Below are 12,799 nucleotides of genomic sequence, written 5' to 3'. Positions count from 1 at the left end.
CATGTGCTTCATAAATATCCAGGGAGGGACATGGTCCTCCCCCCTTTTGTCAGGAGGCCATCCATTTCCGGGACTTTTGCATGGCCCACTCGATGGAGCTGGTGACGTCCTTTCTCCCAGGCGTTCGGAACGTCTTGGCGCTTTGACTCAGCAGGTCTTTCCTGTCTTACGAGTGATCACTCTGCCCCATGTGAGGCGTTCTGCTTTCCAGAAGCGGAGATGTTTCCTCACATAGACCTGTTCGCTCACCGAGAGAGCAGAAAATGCCAGATGTTCTGCTCCTTCCAAGGTCTCTCCTCGGGATCGATCTTGGACGCATTCCTGATGCCGTGGAAAGGCCAACTCCATTATGCCTTCCCACTGTTCCCACTGGTTCATTAGGTCCTGCTCAAACTCCGCAGGGGCAGAGCGCGCATCATCATGATCACTCCAGAGTGGTCCAGGCAGCACTGATATACCACGTTGCTCGGCCTGTCAATAAAAGACCCAATTACCCTGCCACTCCACCCAGACCCCATCACTCAGGGCAACGACAGGCTTCGTCACTCGGACCTGCAGCCTCTTCGCCTCACGGTGTGGCTGCTGCGTAACTGAGCCGGGGTGACAGGAAGCCTTCCACCTGGTCAACGTACCGGGCCAGGTGGAAGCGTTTCTTCTACAGCTGCAATACGCTCGATCTTGCTCCTGCTGAGGTCTCGATCCCCTCTATTTGGCCTGCCTCTGGCCTTCAGCGGCAGGACCTGGCGGTATCATCGCTGAGGATACACTCAGCAGCCATCTCTACCTTCCAGCCAGGCTAAGGTGGACGTTCCGTGTTCTCACGCTCTATGGGTTCGAGATCCCTCAAGGGCTTGGAGAGCTTGCACCCTCGGGTGCACCGCCCAGCCCCAACCTGGGACCTCAACCTAGTTTTAACCAGACTTATGTCTCCCCCAGTCGAGCCGTGCACGACTGGCCCTCTGATATACCTGTCTTGGACGACAACTTTCCTCGTAGCTGTTACATCGGCCAGACGGGTCTCCGAGCTCAGAGCTCTTACGGGGGTTCCGCCGTACACTAGGTTTCACAAAGACAAGGTGCAGTTATGACCGCACCCGGCTTTCCTGCCTAAGGTGGTTTCGGCCTTTCATGTTACCCACAGCTCAACGCAATGGGCACAACCATTGCACTCCTTGGACATCTGTGGAGTGCTCGCATTTATATTGCGCTGCCAGAACCATTTCGTAAGATGCCCCAGCTCTGTCACGGTAGCGGGCCAAAGGGAGGGCTTGCTTGTTTTCCTCTCAGAGGATCTCATCTTGGGTGATGGCGGACTTCCGCACTTGTTATGATTTGGCTCATATTTCCCCAAGCCACATCATCGTACAGTCTACCAGGGCTCAGGCTTCATCTGCCGCCTTGCTGGCTCGTGTTCCTACCCACGAGATCTGTCGCGCAGCTCCATTGGTCCTCGGTCCATACCTTTGCTTCGCAGTATGCCCTGGTTCAACAGTCAAGAGATGCTGTAGCCTCTGGCTCAGCAGTTTTCATTCTGCCACATTTCACTCCGACCCCACCGCCTACGTAAGGCTTGGGATTCACCTAACTGGAATGGATATGAGCAATCACTCGAAGAAGAAAAGACGGTTACTCACCTTTGTAACTGTTGTTCTTCGAGATGTGTTGCTCATATCCATTCCACACCCGCCCTCCTTCCCCACTGTCGGAGTAGCCGGCAAGAAGGAACTGAGGAGCGGGTGGGCCGGCAGGGGTATATATCAAGCGCCATGATGGCGCCACTCTAGGGGGCGACCTGCCGGCCCACTGAGTTGCTAGGGTAAAAGTTTTCCGACGAATGTGCAAGCACGGCGCGCACACCTAACTGGAATGGATATGAGCAACACATCTCGAAGAACAACAGTTACAAAGGTGAGTAACCGTCTTTTCCCGCAGCCGCCGGAGCCCCGGGCCCTTTAATTTGACCCTGAGGGCTCTCAGCCAGCTCTTCAGCTGGGAGCCCCTGGTTGATTTAAAATCAAGTATCACCTCCCCACTCCTAACCTTCCTTTTTGGCCCACAGCTGTTTTGGTGGGGCGGCACGGGGAAAGGAGGGTTTGTTTCTGCAGGGCTGGGCGGTGCTGGGGCGGAGTGTTTCCGCTGGGCGGGGGGGGGGGGTGTTTCCGTGGGGCCGGGGGGTTTCGGCCCTCAGCTGTTTTCTTTGGCGTAATGTGGCCCTCGCCGCTTTACGAGTTGTGCAGGCCTGCACTAAAGGATGACAAAACCTTAGTATTACTGTCAGTAAGGACTCCTTTGGCTTGAGTAATAGAGGCTTGTGTGTTTTTGAAGCCAGAGGCCTTGTGTTGTATTCTCAGTGCATCAGGTATGTGCTTTATGTTGCCTAATATGTTAGGAGAGCCATGCAGGACTTATCTAGGAAAAGATACAGTTTTAACACATCTAGTTAATATAGATTAATATAGCAAGCTCCTCCCTGCCAAATAGGGAAAAAGCCATTTTATGGCAGTTATATTATCAGAAGGTTATATACAATTCCAATTTCAGCTTGAGGGCAATGTTGTGGAGGCACAGGAAGCCAGTATGGCATTACAGTGCTCAGGCCTATTGGTAATGCTACATCTGTTAAACTGCTGCTATGCACAAAACAGAGGAAGATCTACTGGAAAAACAAAAACCCAAAGCTAAAGCAAAGGATGAGGAGAGGAAGAGTAATCTGACTATTGAACATAAAGTGCCTGAAAGCTGGTAAATATTTTCAAAAGATACCTTTCTACAAATACTAATCAGCTCAGTTTTGACATAAAGCCAATGCCAACAGTAGACTAAAAGGCTGACATGGATGAGGTCCAAGAGGGAACAGCCCTGAATGTAAACCTGACATGTAGACTCAAACCACTAAATTTCATAACAGAAGGACTGTTATAGGGAAATTGAACTGCACTAAAATCAAGGAGTTCCCATTTACCAGAATGGTAATCGACTTTCACTTGTTACATAGGCAGTGTTTTTAAAAAGAGATTATACACTATAATATGTTTAAACAAAGCTACTGCAGAAGTATAAGTACATCCTGGTATGAATGAATAAACTAGGAGCCTCAGAAACTCAGCTCTGTCCTAGATTCACTACAATTGTCATGCTGAGGCATCAGTTGTAGCATGTCTGTTCTAAGTGACCTTGCAGTCCTCCCCATATTAGGCTGTCATCTCAAGAAGTCAGTCTTAGCAACTAACATACAAGAAAGAAGAAAACAAAAAAAACAACACTGCTGGATTGTTCTGCTACTCCATTGGGGGTGGACTGCTTTAAGAGGTGTTCTGCATTAGGCCTGGCAATAGTCGTTTCACAGCAGAGGGCTCTTCAGTGAAAGTGCCTCTCTCACTGACCTCCAATAATCAAATTGTTGTCATGTGTGTTCTCTACCATCAGAGTGAAGGTATAGTCATTCTGACACTCTCCACATTTTAAAAACATAATTAGGACCTTAATAGCAAATTCTTTGATGGCACGGCCAAGACCATTCACACCAAGAACTGGTCACTTTCCCCCTAGGTGGCTGAAGATCATTCCCTGACCTGCAGAAACGTTAACAATATCAGCAAAGTGACTTCTTATACTTACCCATTTCATAACAGGTGCCCAGAAAAACACTGTTTTGGGACCTGGGGAGGAAAAAAAAAACCCAGTTTGAGTTAAGGCATAATAAACTACACACTCAGACATAGCTGTAATGGTACCAAAATTTATTTTTTAAAGCAGGGTTCGGCAACCTTTCAGAAGTGGTGCGCCAAGTCTTCATTTATTCACTCTGATTTAAGGTTTCGTGTGCCAGTAATACATTTTAATGTTTTTAGAAGATCTCTATGAGTCTGTAATATATAAACTAAACTATTGTTGTATGTAAAGTAAATAAGGTTTTTTAAATGTTTAAGAAACTTCACTTAAAATTAAATTAAAATGCAGAGCCCCCCGGATCGGTGGCCAGGACCTGGGCAGTGTGAGTGCCACTGAAAATCAGCTCACGTGCCGCCTTCAGCACACGTGCCATAGGTTGCCTACCCCTGTTTTAAAGCATCTGTATGAATCCCACAGTTGAGGGAGCGGAATTGTCTCATGCACAACACAGTACATACAGTGAGAACTCTTCTACTCTGCTCTGCTAATGCCTTTCTAGCGTGACCCACAACCCCTCTTCAACATTACGGTCTTAGCAGTAGTATCCAAGGCCATTTTGTTTTCTAGGTTATTAGAATGGCAAGTGAGCAAATAGCTGCAGCGTGAATATTGAAGCTGTGGCTAACAAAAAAAAAAAAAAAAGTGCGGTCCCAGCTAGTGGCAATATAGAAAGCTGTATCACTTGTAGATCTGCTCTTATGGCAATTCATGACACTACAGTTTTAGTCTCACATATCTAGCATAGCATGTTTTTTTTACTCCACAAATTCCAAAATTCTTACTGATGAGAGCACACCCAGGAACTCAGACTAGTGTTTCTACCAACAGCTGTAGTATAGCCATCTCCTTTGTGACAACAGATCTGCTGCACCACCATATACAATTAAAAAGTGGAATTCAGGATGCAAAAAGTAATTATCCATACTGGAATTTTCCCAGCAGGGCTACCATCCTCACCCGCATGCAAAAAACCCTTGAGTGACAATGAACAGTCAGGATCTTAGGTATGACTGATCCAGAACATGGTGGAGTGTTTAATTCACGAAGAAGCTTAAGTTCTGATTGACTCTGAATGCAACATTCTGAGAGCAGATGTCAGACAGGAAATGCCTATGTATTTTTGTCTCCCAAATACACATCATACCTAAGGATCAAAACTTTCAAGTTCAAGTCGCAGAAGTTAGGCGCCTCAGTCAGTGGCATCCTTTTCAAGTCTGCTGACTTTCCACTGGACTATAGACCCTATGAAAAAAATCGGGGTGCCTTATTTTTAGCACCCCACAATTAAAAATTGTCCTAAATATTTTAACTGTCAACTGTTGGCAGCAACTATTCCTTGTGAAAGTAAGAGTACAGGAGCATATCACCACTCTATCTTAAGGTTATAAAACCAGTTGCCACACATCTTTGAAGCAATTCGAGCCCTATAAAATAGTTAGCAACAATAATGGTTTAAAATACAGTAACTGTTTTTACATTCTTGCACTGTGCTCCCAGACCCATAGTGCTTGTAGAACAGAGATCTCTTGCTGAAAGTTTCCTTTCTTCCAGCAGCACCTCCCACAATATTGGACATTTGGGCGGCTCCCCTCAACTCTGCAGCTCAAGGAAGTGGATCAGCATTTTGGCATCATGTGCTCTGCTCTCACTTACTGTCTGATGATTTATTGCAAAGCTGTAAAACTTGAACTTGCATAATATTTTTCAGAATTAACAAAATAACTTCATACATTAGACCAATAAAGATGGTTGAATACATGTCCTTAGGCTCATGAGCCATATAGGGCAGACAGAATTGTGGGAGATGCTGCCAGCAGAAAGAAAACTAATGGCAAGAAGTTTTTTATTCTGCCATCCAGCATCTCCCACAATTCTGGACACCTGGGATGTAGTGAGCAGTGAACAGCTGTAGGGAGGGTTATGGATAAAATTTGGTAGGAAAAAAGGGAATATCCACCCTCCTTTTTGAAAGCTCACTCAAAAGGCTTCCTTATTTCTGGGCTACCACCTGCAGCACCTTCCTTCCAAATGAGACCTCTTCAGAAGCCAAAGTTCACCTCATAGCGATTCATGAACATGTTACCGTATAGACCTTCGCAAATTTCCAAAGTGGAGTCACTTGTTCATTCTGCCCTTGAAGTTGCTAGGGATCTTCTGGAGTGGAATAGGGATCTCCTATTCCTTCTAGAATAGGAACTTAAAATGCTTTATAGGCTTCCACCCAGCAACAGAGGACTTGGAACATTTAAGTCTCTGGTATTTTGAAAGGAGGACACAGATAGCTCAATCTTTCTGGGGATTCAGTAAGCTGGAGACAGATTTTCAACACATTGACATCTAAGGTGTGCTACATCTTTTCAGCTGGATACTGAGATTTTGGATAGAGGAAAGGAAGCACAAAACTCTTGGGAAGTACGGAAGGAAGAATTTACCTCAGGAAGAATGGATTTTCTGGAGTCCTGAGTACTACCTTGGCCTCATGGAGCATGCTTTAAGGCACTTGAAGAGATAACTCTGCCAGCTTTGAAACTTGCCTGGTAGACTCGGCAGCTATTAAGAAACAAAATCTTAATGGATAAGTAAAATGCTGACACTGATGTCAAAGAGATGGGCTGGTCAAGGCCCTCAACACCAGTAGTAGGTCCCATTTTGGAAAGAATGGGTTGACCGCTGGGCTGACTAACTGGACTGCTTGAAAGAATCTGGCTACCTGAGGGCTATCTGCCAGGAAGCAAAAGGATCCTGTGAATAGCATGCTACTAAAAGCAGATCTGGCATGTAATGGTGCTGGGCTATCTACGCCTTCTTGGAGAAAATCCAAAATGATTGGGATTCCTGGATTTGTCTTGTGCTCTTGACACCAGTAGTTGAATCTGGACCAGAGAGAGAAGTAAGCATGTACAGTAATTCTTCACTTAAAGTCATCCCAGTTAATGTTTCGTTGCTGATCAATTAGGGAACATGCTCGTTTAAATTTGTGCAATATTCCCTTCTAATGCCGTTTGGTGGCCACCTGCTTTGTCTACTCCTTGCAGGAAGAGCAGCCCATTGCAGCTAGCTGGGAGGGGCTTGGAACCGGGGTGGACCGGCAGCCAACCTGTCAGCTCCCCACTCCCCTAAGTTCCCTGTGCAGCACCTGCCTGCAGTTCAGCTGTCCCTCCCTCCACTGCCATGTGCTGCTCCTGCCCTCTGCCTTGGAGCTGCTCTCTGAGACTCCTGCTTGCTGTGCAGGGAGGGGGGAAGGAAAGGAAAGGAAGAGGAGGGCTAATGTCAGGGTTGAGGATAGAGGGAGCTTGCAGCAGTTGTGGTCTCAGCAAGCTGATCTAATTAACAAGGCAGTGTACTTAAAGGGGAAATGCACATCTCTCTCTCTCACACATACCCTCTCCCTCCATTCCTGCTGCCTTGTAGAATGAAAGAGTTAACCCTTGAGGGCTCAGCCCATCATTTAGCAGTAAGGGAAATATCCCACCCTCTGACTCCTCCACGTCAACCAAGCTTCACAGTCATCATCACTGTGTACCAGTATTGTTTGTTTAAAACTTATATTTTGTGTGTGTGTGTGTGTGTGTGTGTGTGTGTGTGTGTGTGTCTGTCTGGTGCAAAAAGTTTTCCTGGAACCTATCCCCCTCATTTACATTAATTCTTATGGGGAAATTGGATTCACTTAATGTTTCACTTAAAGTTGCATTTTTCAGGAACTACAAGGTTAAGTGAGGAGTTACTGTACTCATGACTCCCAAGTAATAACCTCATGACCTCGAGTGGTCACAACCCCCAGTTTGAGAACCCCAGGACTAGGTTCTTTGGCCAATTGTGTGAGAAGATATTTGTCCCCATGGATCCAGAGTCTGTTTCCCTAGTGAAGTATTTCAGCGTCTTTGCATTCATATGACTCGTAAACAGGTAAGGTGAAACTTTGGGGACTCCTGAAAGGGATACAGTAGTCTGGAAACTTTGAGAGCAAGTGAACTAGAGGATCTGGAAGGCAGATGGGCATACCTTTACGGACAGTATTGTGGGCTGATCACCACTGTAGGGAGTTGATCACCTGTGTTGGAACCCATATTTGAGCTTTCATGCGTTCCAAGGAGTTGTCCCACTCCTTTAGGATAAAGGCTTGAAGGCATCTGATACGTGACTGTGGCCATGGAGCAATCCCTATCCATGACGTCGGAGGCCCAGCAGTTTAAGACACAGTGCTATCGTAGGCTTTCTGTAGCTCTGGAGCAAGATGACAAAATCCTGGATTTTCTGGAACCTCTCTTATGAGGAGTAAAGCTTTGCTACTGAAGTGTTTATTTCTGTGCCCAGATGACTTAGTCTGGTGGAGGAAATCAAGAAACTTTTTTGGACACTGATGAAGCCATGTACCTTCAGGAGATTCAACATCTGAGACATGGCTTGGTGTTTCGCTGACTGCAATTGAGTGCTATTCAAGCTGTCATTCAGGTAGGTTCTCTGAAACTATCATCATCTTTGTAAAAACCCCAGGAACTGATGATAGGTTATATAAGAATGTTCATTACTGATGTTTTGTGCTTCAGTCAAACCTCAGAAGTTTGCAGTGGCATGATATGATGTGGATATGGAGATAAGCACATCTAACAGATGCATAAGTTTGAAAGCATGTGCCATCTGTGAAACCCTGCTGGGTCTCATTTTCCTTGGGGAGTGGAAAGGACTTGTCACAACCCCCTTGAGTAAACTGGGAGGGAAGAAAGCTGATTAGAAGCTCTGCTTCTTTCTCCAGAGCACTCAGGCCCCTTTGTAAGACCAGGGAAGACTTATGGCCCCACCAACTTCCTTTCTTTGTTCTCCAGGCATCCCTTGGGACTTACCCCTCCACATTGACTGGCTGGGGTCCTCACTTTTGGAACTTCACCTTGATCTCTACTGGAGTTCTGCTCTATTTGTCTCACGGTGGAGTTGTGGCTACTTTGGTGGGATGGGGACCCCATCTGCCTGTCCAACTTGTAATCCCAGGACCTAATGGAGTTAGGGTCGGTTGGTCAGGTGCAGTCTGGGCACAACTCACCATCTGCTGAGTCTTGGAAGGTTGCTTCACACAGAGTACTACTTGACTTTGACATGGTGCTTTCCTGGCTACTCCGCCATATCTGTATAGGGGCAGAGAAGCCAGCACGGAGGCACTGCAGTGGAGGTGCAGGATGGGCTAAACTATTAGAGCATTAACCAATCCAGGTAGGTGTAAGCTGAAATGAAGAAACTGCTCCCTATTTCCCAAACTGAATAGGAAAGGAAGAAGCCCCTCCGAATAGGAGCTGGAGCAACTGACCACCAACGAGCTCATACCAGGGAGCACTAGAATCTGGTGCATGAGGAAGCATAATGAGATCGCGTGGTGTCAAAACACTGATCTGCCTCTGTAAGCAGCAGAGTGAAGGGGAACAGCTCAGATGTCCAGAACTGTGGGAAACACTGGGGTGCAAAAATACATGTATTTTTCTGCTTTGTTTTTGGAAGTGAAAACAATTCTACCTGGCTGGGCATATTTATGGTGCACATGGAGCTATATAACATCTTCTTATGGAAAGATCTTGGTTAGTGTGCCAGCACCACTTTCAGCAGAACTAACTGCTTCTGAGTCAGTCTAAATGCTTTGAGGTCCCATAAAATTGGCATTAAATACTCAGACTGTTCATTTGTTGACAGGTGAAATTAAAACCATCTGCAGTGGTCTCGGTTTTTGGGACAGGTTAGCAAGATTGTACCCTTATATTAAAGTAGAAAGTTCTCAGGACTCTTAAGCAAACGTAGAATGTAATGCAAACACATGGATTGGTTCCCAAGTACCAAGTTAAACCAGGACCATATTGCAGTTTTGTCAACAGATTAAAGCCCACATCCCATTCAGTTTGTTCTGTCTGAATCCACCCTTGTGTTTTTGGACTACAAGTTCTTCAGGACAAGAATGTGTTACATTTTACACATTGTACAGTACTGGGTACATTTAGGATACCAAGACTGATCTCAGATAAGTTCACTAGTATTTTATTATGCTGCAAGAGACTTTTTACAGCTGCAACTTACACATACTGCCATCAAACACTCCTTTTATCTATCAATTTCCTAGAATACAGAATGGACTTGCAGAATTAGAGACTAGCTGTATGCTGAAAAAGGAACAAAGGAAAGATTCCAGAAAGCTTGGACTGAGATTCTCTAATTTGGACAGATTTAGCATGTAATATTTAATAAAAATACTGTCATAATGTCACATTGTTCCAAGCAGTAAGCAGGTACTTCTCAATCTAAGAGAATCTGATTGTGCTGACTTACATCAGTGGTGCTGCAGTTTTTTGTTTTCACAGTTGCCATGTTACATTATGAGAGTATTTACGGTTAATGCATGTCAGTACCATTCATTTTAAAGAATAGGCAAGAATCCTCTAGGGGATGCCAGGTTCATTATCCCCTCCTCTCCTAGAACGCTCCTGCTGTTCACTCATTTATAAAAAGCAAACAACAATTCTGTGACCTGACCCAGCATTTGGGTCAACAAGGGAACATCAGTTGCAAATGCATGAGTAGAATGTCCCTAGGTACTGGATATGATGAACACTGCATATCCTCATACTCTAATAAAAATGCCTATTTAAGAAATATACTAGCAGGCAAGCACAGATGTGAGTCAGTAGTGTATAACACAACAGGGGCGTCAGTGGGTATCGATTGCTTAAACAGCAGTTCTTGGAGCGTCATGCTCCCATACTCAAACCAAGAGTAAGTATTGTAAGTAAATGAATACTCAGCAGGATTTAAAAAATATTCTGTACTCCACTGCATTCAAGATTTGAGCCCTAAATTAGATTTTTAAGTCACCCTACATTGTGGGAAAAATGCCTTATACAGAATAGCAGCAGTGTATTATGCTGGCACTAGTAAATCAAGCTTCATTAGGAGACAATTACTTGGTAAACATGAAAACTAAAATGGAGTTATTCTTAGACTGTATAAAGGCTATGCAACTCCTGAAGTTTTTAAGAACGGCCTAGCTGTAACTTTGCCTTTGTAATATGCTACTAGAGTCACAGATCTAGTTTTACAATAAGCACTGGTAGCTTACACTTCTACATAGGTTACAAATTGCTAAATTATGAAGTTTGTGACACTGACATTCTATTCAACAATCAAAGATTAAAAGCATTCATGACAATACTAAGCGTGAACTACCAGCATATTATACTAAGTTCTCTTTAGAAGGGAGAGCCTCCTGAATACAGTAAATAGACTGAAGGCAGATATAGCAGGTCATTAAGAGTAGCTGAAAGTCCATGCTGTTGTACAGGCACAATTCACAAAGTCACATGTAGGGGCTCTTGTTTCCAGTGTGATGTAGTGAGCAGTGATGCTGTTGTACATATTCCACAGAGTTTGGGCATGTTGCTGCCCCCTGGAAGGAAGCACAGTCATCTTTGTTACCCCAAACAGCTGTTGCTTCCATCTCCTCTGATTAACGGTCATATTCCAGCTCCCACAGAACTTCAGACTCCAATATTCCATCTGGTTCTCCCAGGGCCCAGTGATGAATGAACCTGGTGATACTCAAAAGAGCTTTCAACCACGATTGTAGCCGTTTCCATCATATCACACTGACTCAGACATCATAGACTACAGCAGGGGTGAGCAAAATATGACCCGGGGCCACATCAGGCCCGCCAGCTGGTTTAAACCAGCCCTCAAGCTCCTGTTGGGGAGCGGGGTCTGGGGCTTGCCCAGCTCCTGTGCTCCAGGTGGGGAGTGGGGTCCAAGGCCACTCCATGCACATATGCAAAGGGTCCTGGAGGCAGCAGCAGCGGCAGCAGCATGTTCCCGCTCTGGCTCCTATGCTTAGGGGCAACCAGGGGGCTGCGCGCACTGCCCCTGCCCCCAAGCTCCTCCCCCACAGCTCCCACTGGCCGGAAACTACAGCTAATGGGAGCTGCAGGGGCAGTGCCTGCAGATGGGGCAGCGCCTGCAGAGCCGCCTGGCCACACTTCCGCATAGGAGCTGGACATGCTGCTGCTTCAGGTAAGTGCCGCCCAGAGCCTGCACCCCCAACCCCCTCCCAAACCCCCAACCCCCCTGTCCCAGCCTGAACTAACTTCTGGCCTGACCCCAGAGTCTGCACCCCCAGCCAGAGCTTCCACACCCCTGTGCCCCAACCCCCTGCTCCAGCCCTGATACCCCTCCTGCCCTCTGAACCCCCTGGTCCCAGCCTGGAGAACCCTCCTACACCCCAAATCCCTCATCCCTAGTGTTACCCCAAAGCCCACACCTCTAGCTAAACCTTTCCCCATCCCATCCCACACACCCCAACCCCCTGCCTGGAGCCCCCTACCGCACCCTGAACTCCTAATTTCTGGCCCCATTAGAGAGCCCGCATCCCCAGCCAGAGCCCTCACCCCCTCCTGCACCCCAACCGCAATTTCGTGAGCATTCATGGCCCACCATACAGTTTTCATACCAAGATGTGGCCCTCGGACCAAAAACTTTGCCCACCCCTTGAATCTTATTATATAGATTATATAACATAGAAAGCTTCCTTACCTGGCTCCTTCGACAGTGCCTGGGAAGTTTCTTTACTAAATCAGGTTTAAATGTGTCTGCTAGGACTTCCCCCTCACTGTGGAAACTCATCCATAGCCTTACTCCTGTTTAAGCTTTTCCCTCCCATCCACCTTCAAGACTTTAGATTTGCAACACTAATGGCAGACAGGTCTAAAGTCCAACCTACTTCTTCCAGCTATGTCTTAGGATCTTTCCAGAGAGGGTGCCTGGATAATGTCTTGCTCCAGACGACGTGGCTGTATTTATTCTGGAACCTGGAGTGGCACAGGATTGAGTAGACCCACTGCCTGTTTATTTACTGACTGAATGTCAAGGTCATAGTATTTAAAGCCTTAAGAAAGAGAAGACCAGTCTGAGGACCAGGCCATGGATCTACATCCACCTGTGACAGCAATTGGTAGGCTCAAGTGCTAAACGCTCATAGCATAATCTTGATCAAGTGCCCCCCAGACTGAAATGCTTTCTTTCTCATATGCTTGCCTGAGCATCAGTGGCATCCTTCCACCCCAAGTCCAATAAGTACCTATTTCTTCCAGATTATGGTGGGTGTTTT

At 46.2% G+C, this 12,799-nt stretch overlaps 2 protein-coding genes across 2 annotated transcripts in view; one reads left to right on the top strand and one right to left on the bottom strand.

The window, feature by feature from the left end:
* The window catches only part of MPZL1 (myelin protein zero like 1), a 126,352-nt gene extending 113,768 nt beyond the window's left edge, over positions 1–12,584 (top strand). Inside the window, exon 7 of the mRNA XM_050960060.1 lies at positions 12,422–12,584. Coding sequence (XP_050816017.1) covers positions 12,422–12,524 — 103 coding nt within the window. The 3' untranslated portion in view covers positions 12,525–12,584. The remainder of the gene's footprint in view (positions 1–12,421) is intronic.
* MPC2 (mitochondrial pyruvate carrier 2) overlaps positions 1–12,799 on the bottom strand; it is a 29,571-nt gene that overhangs the window by 11,452 nt on the left and 5,320 nt on the right. The window contains exon 2 of the mRNA XM_050962512.1: positions 3,619–3,659. Within this exon, the coding sequence (XP_050818469.1) occupies positions 3,619–3,659 (41 nt within the window). The remainder of the gene's footprint in view (positions 1–3,618; positions 3,660–12,799) is intronic.

This window comes from Gopherus flavomarginatus, chromosome 1 (genome assembly GCF_025201925.1).
Source record: "Gopherus flavomarginatus isolate rGopFla2 chromosome 1, rGopFla2.mat.asm, whole genome shotgun sequence".
In the NCBI taxonomy this organism is placed as follows: Eukaryota; Metazoa; Chordata; order Testudines; family Testudinidae; genus Gopherus; species Gopherus flavomarginatus.
The sequence above is the reverse complement of the archived record's forward strand: the minus strand, read 5'-3'. Positions and strand labels throughout refer to the sequence as shown.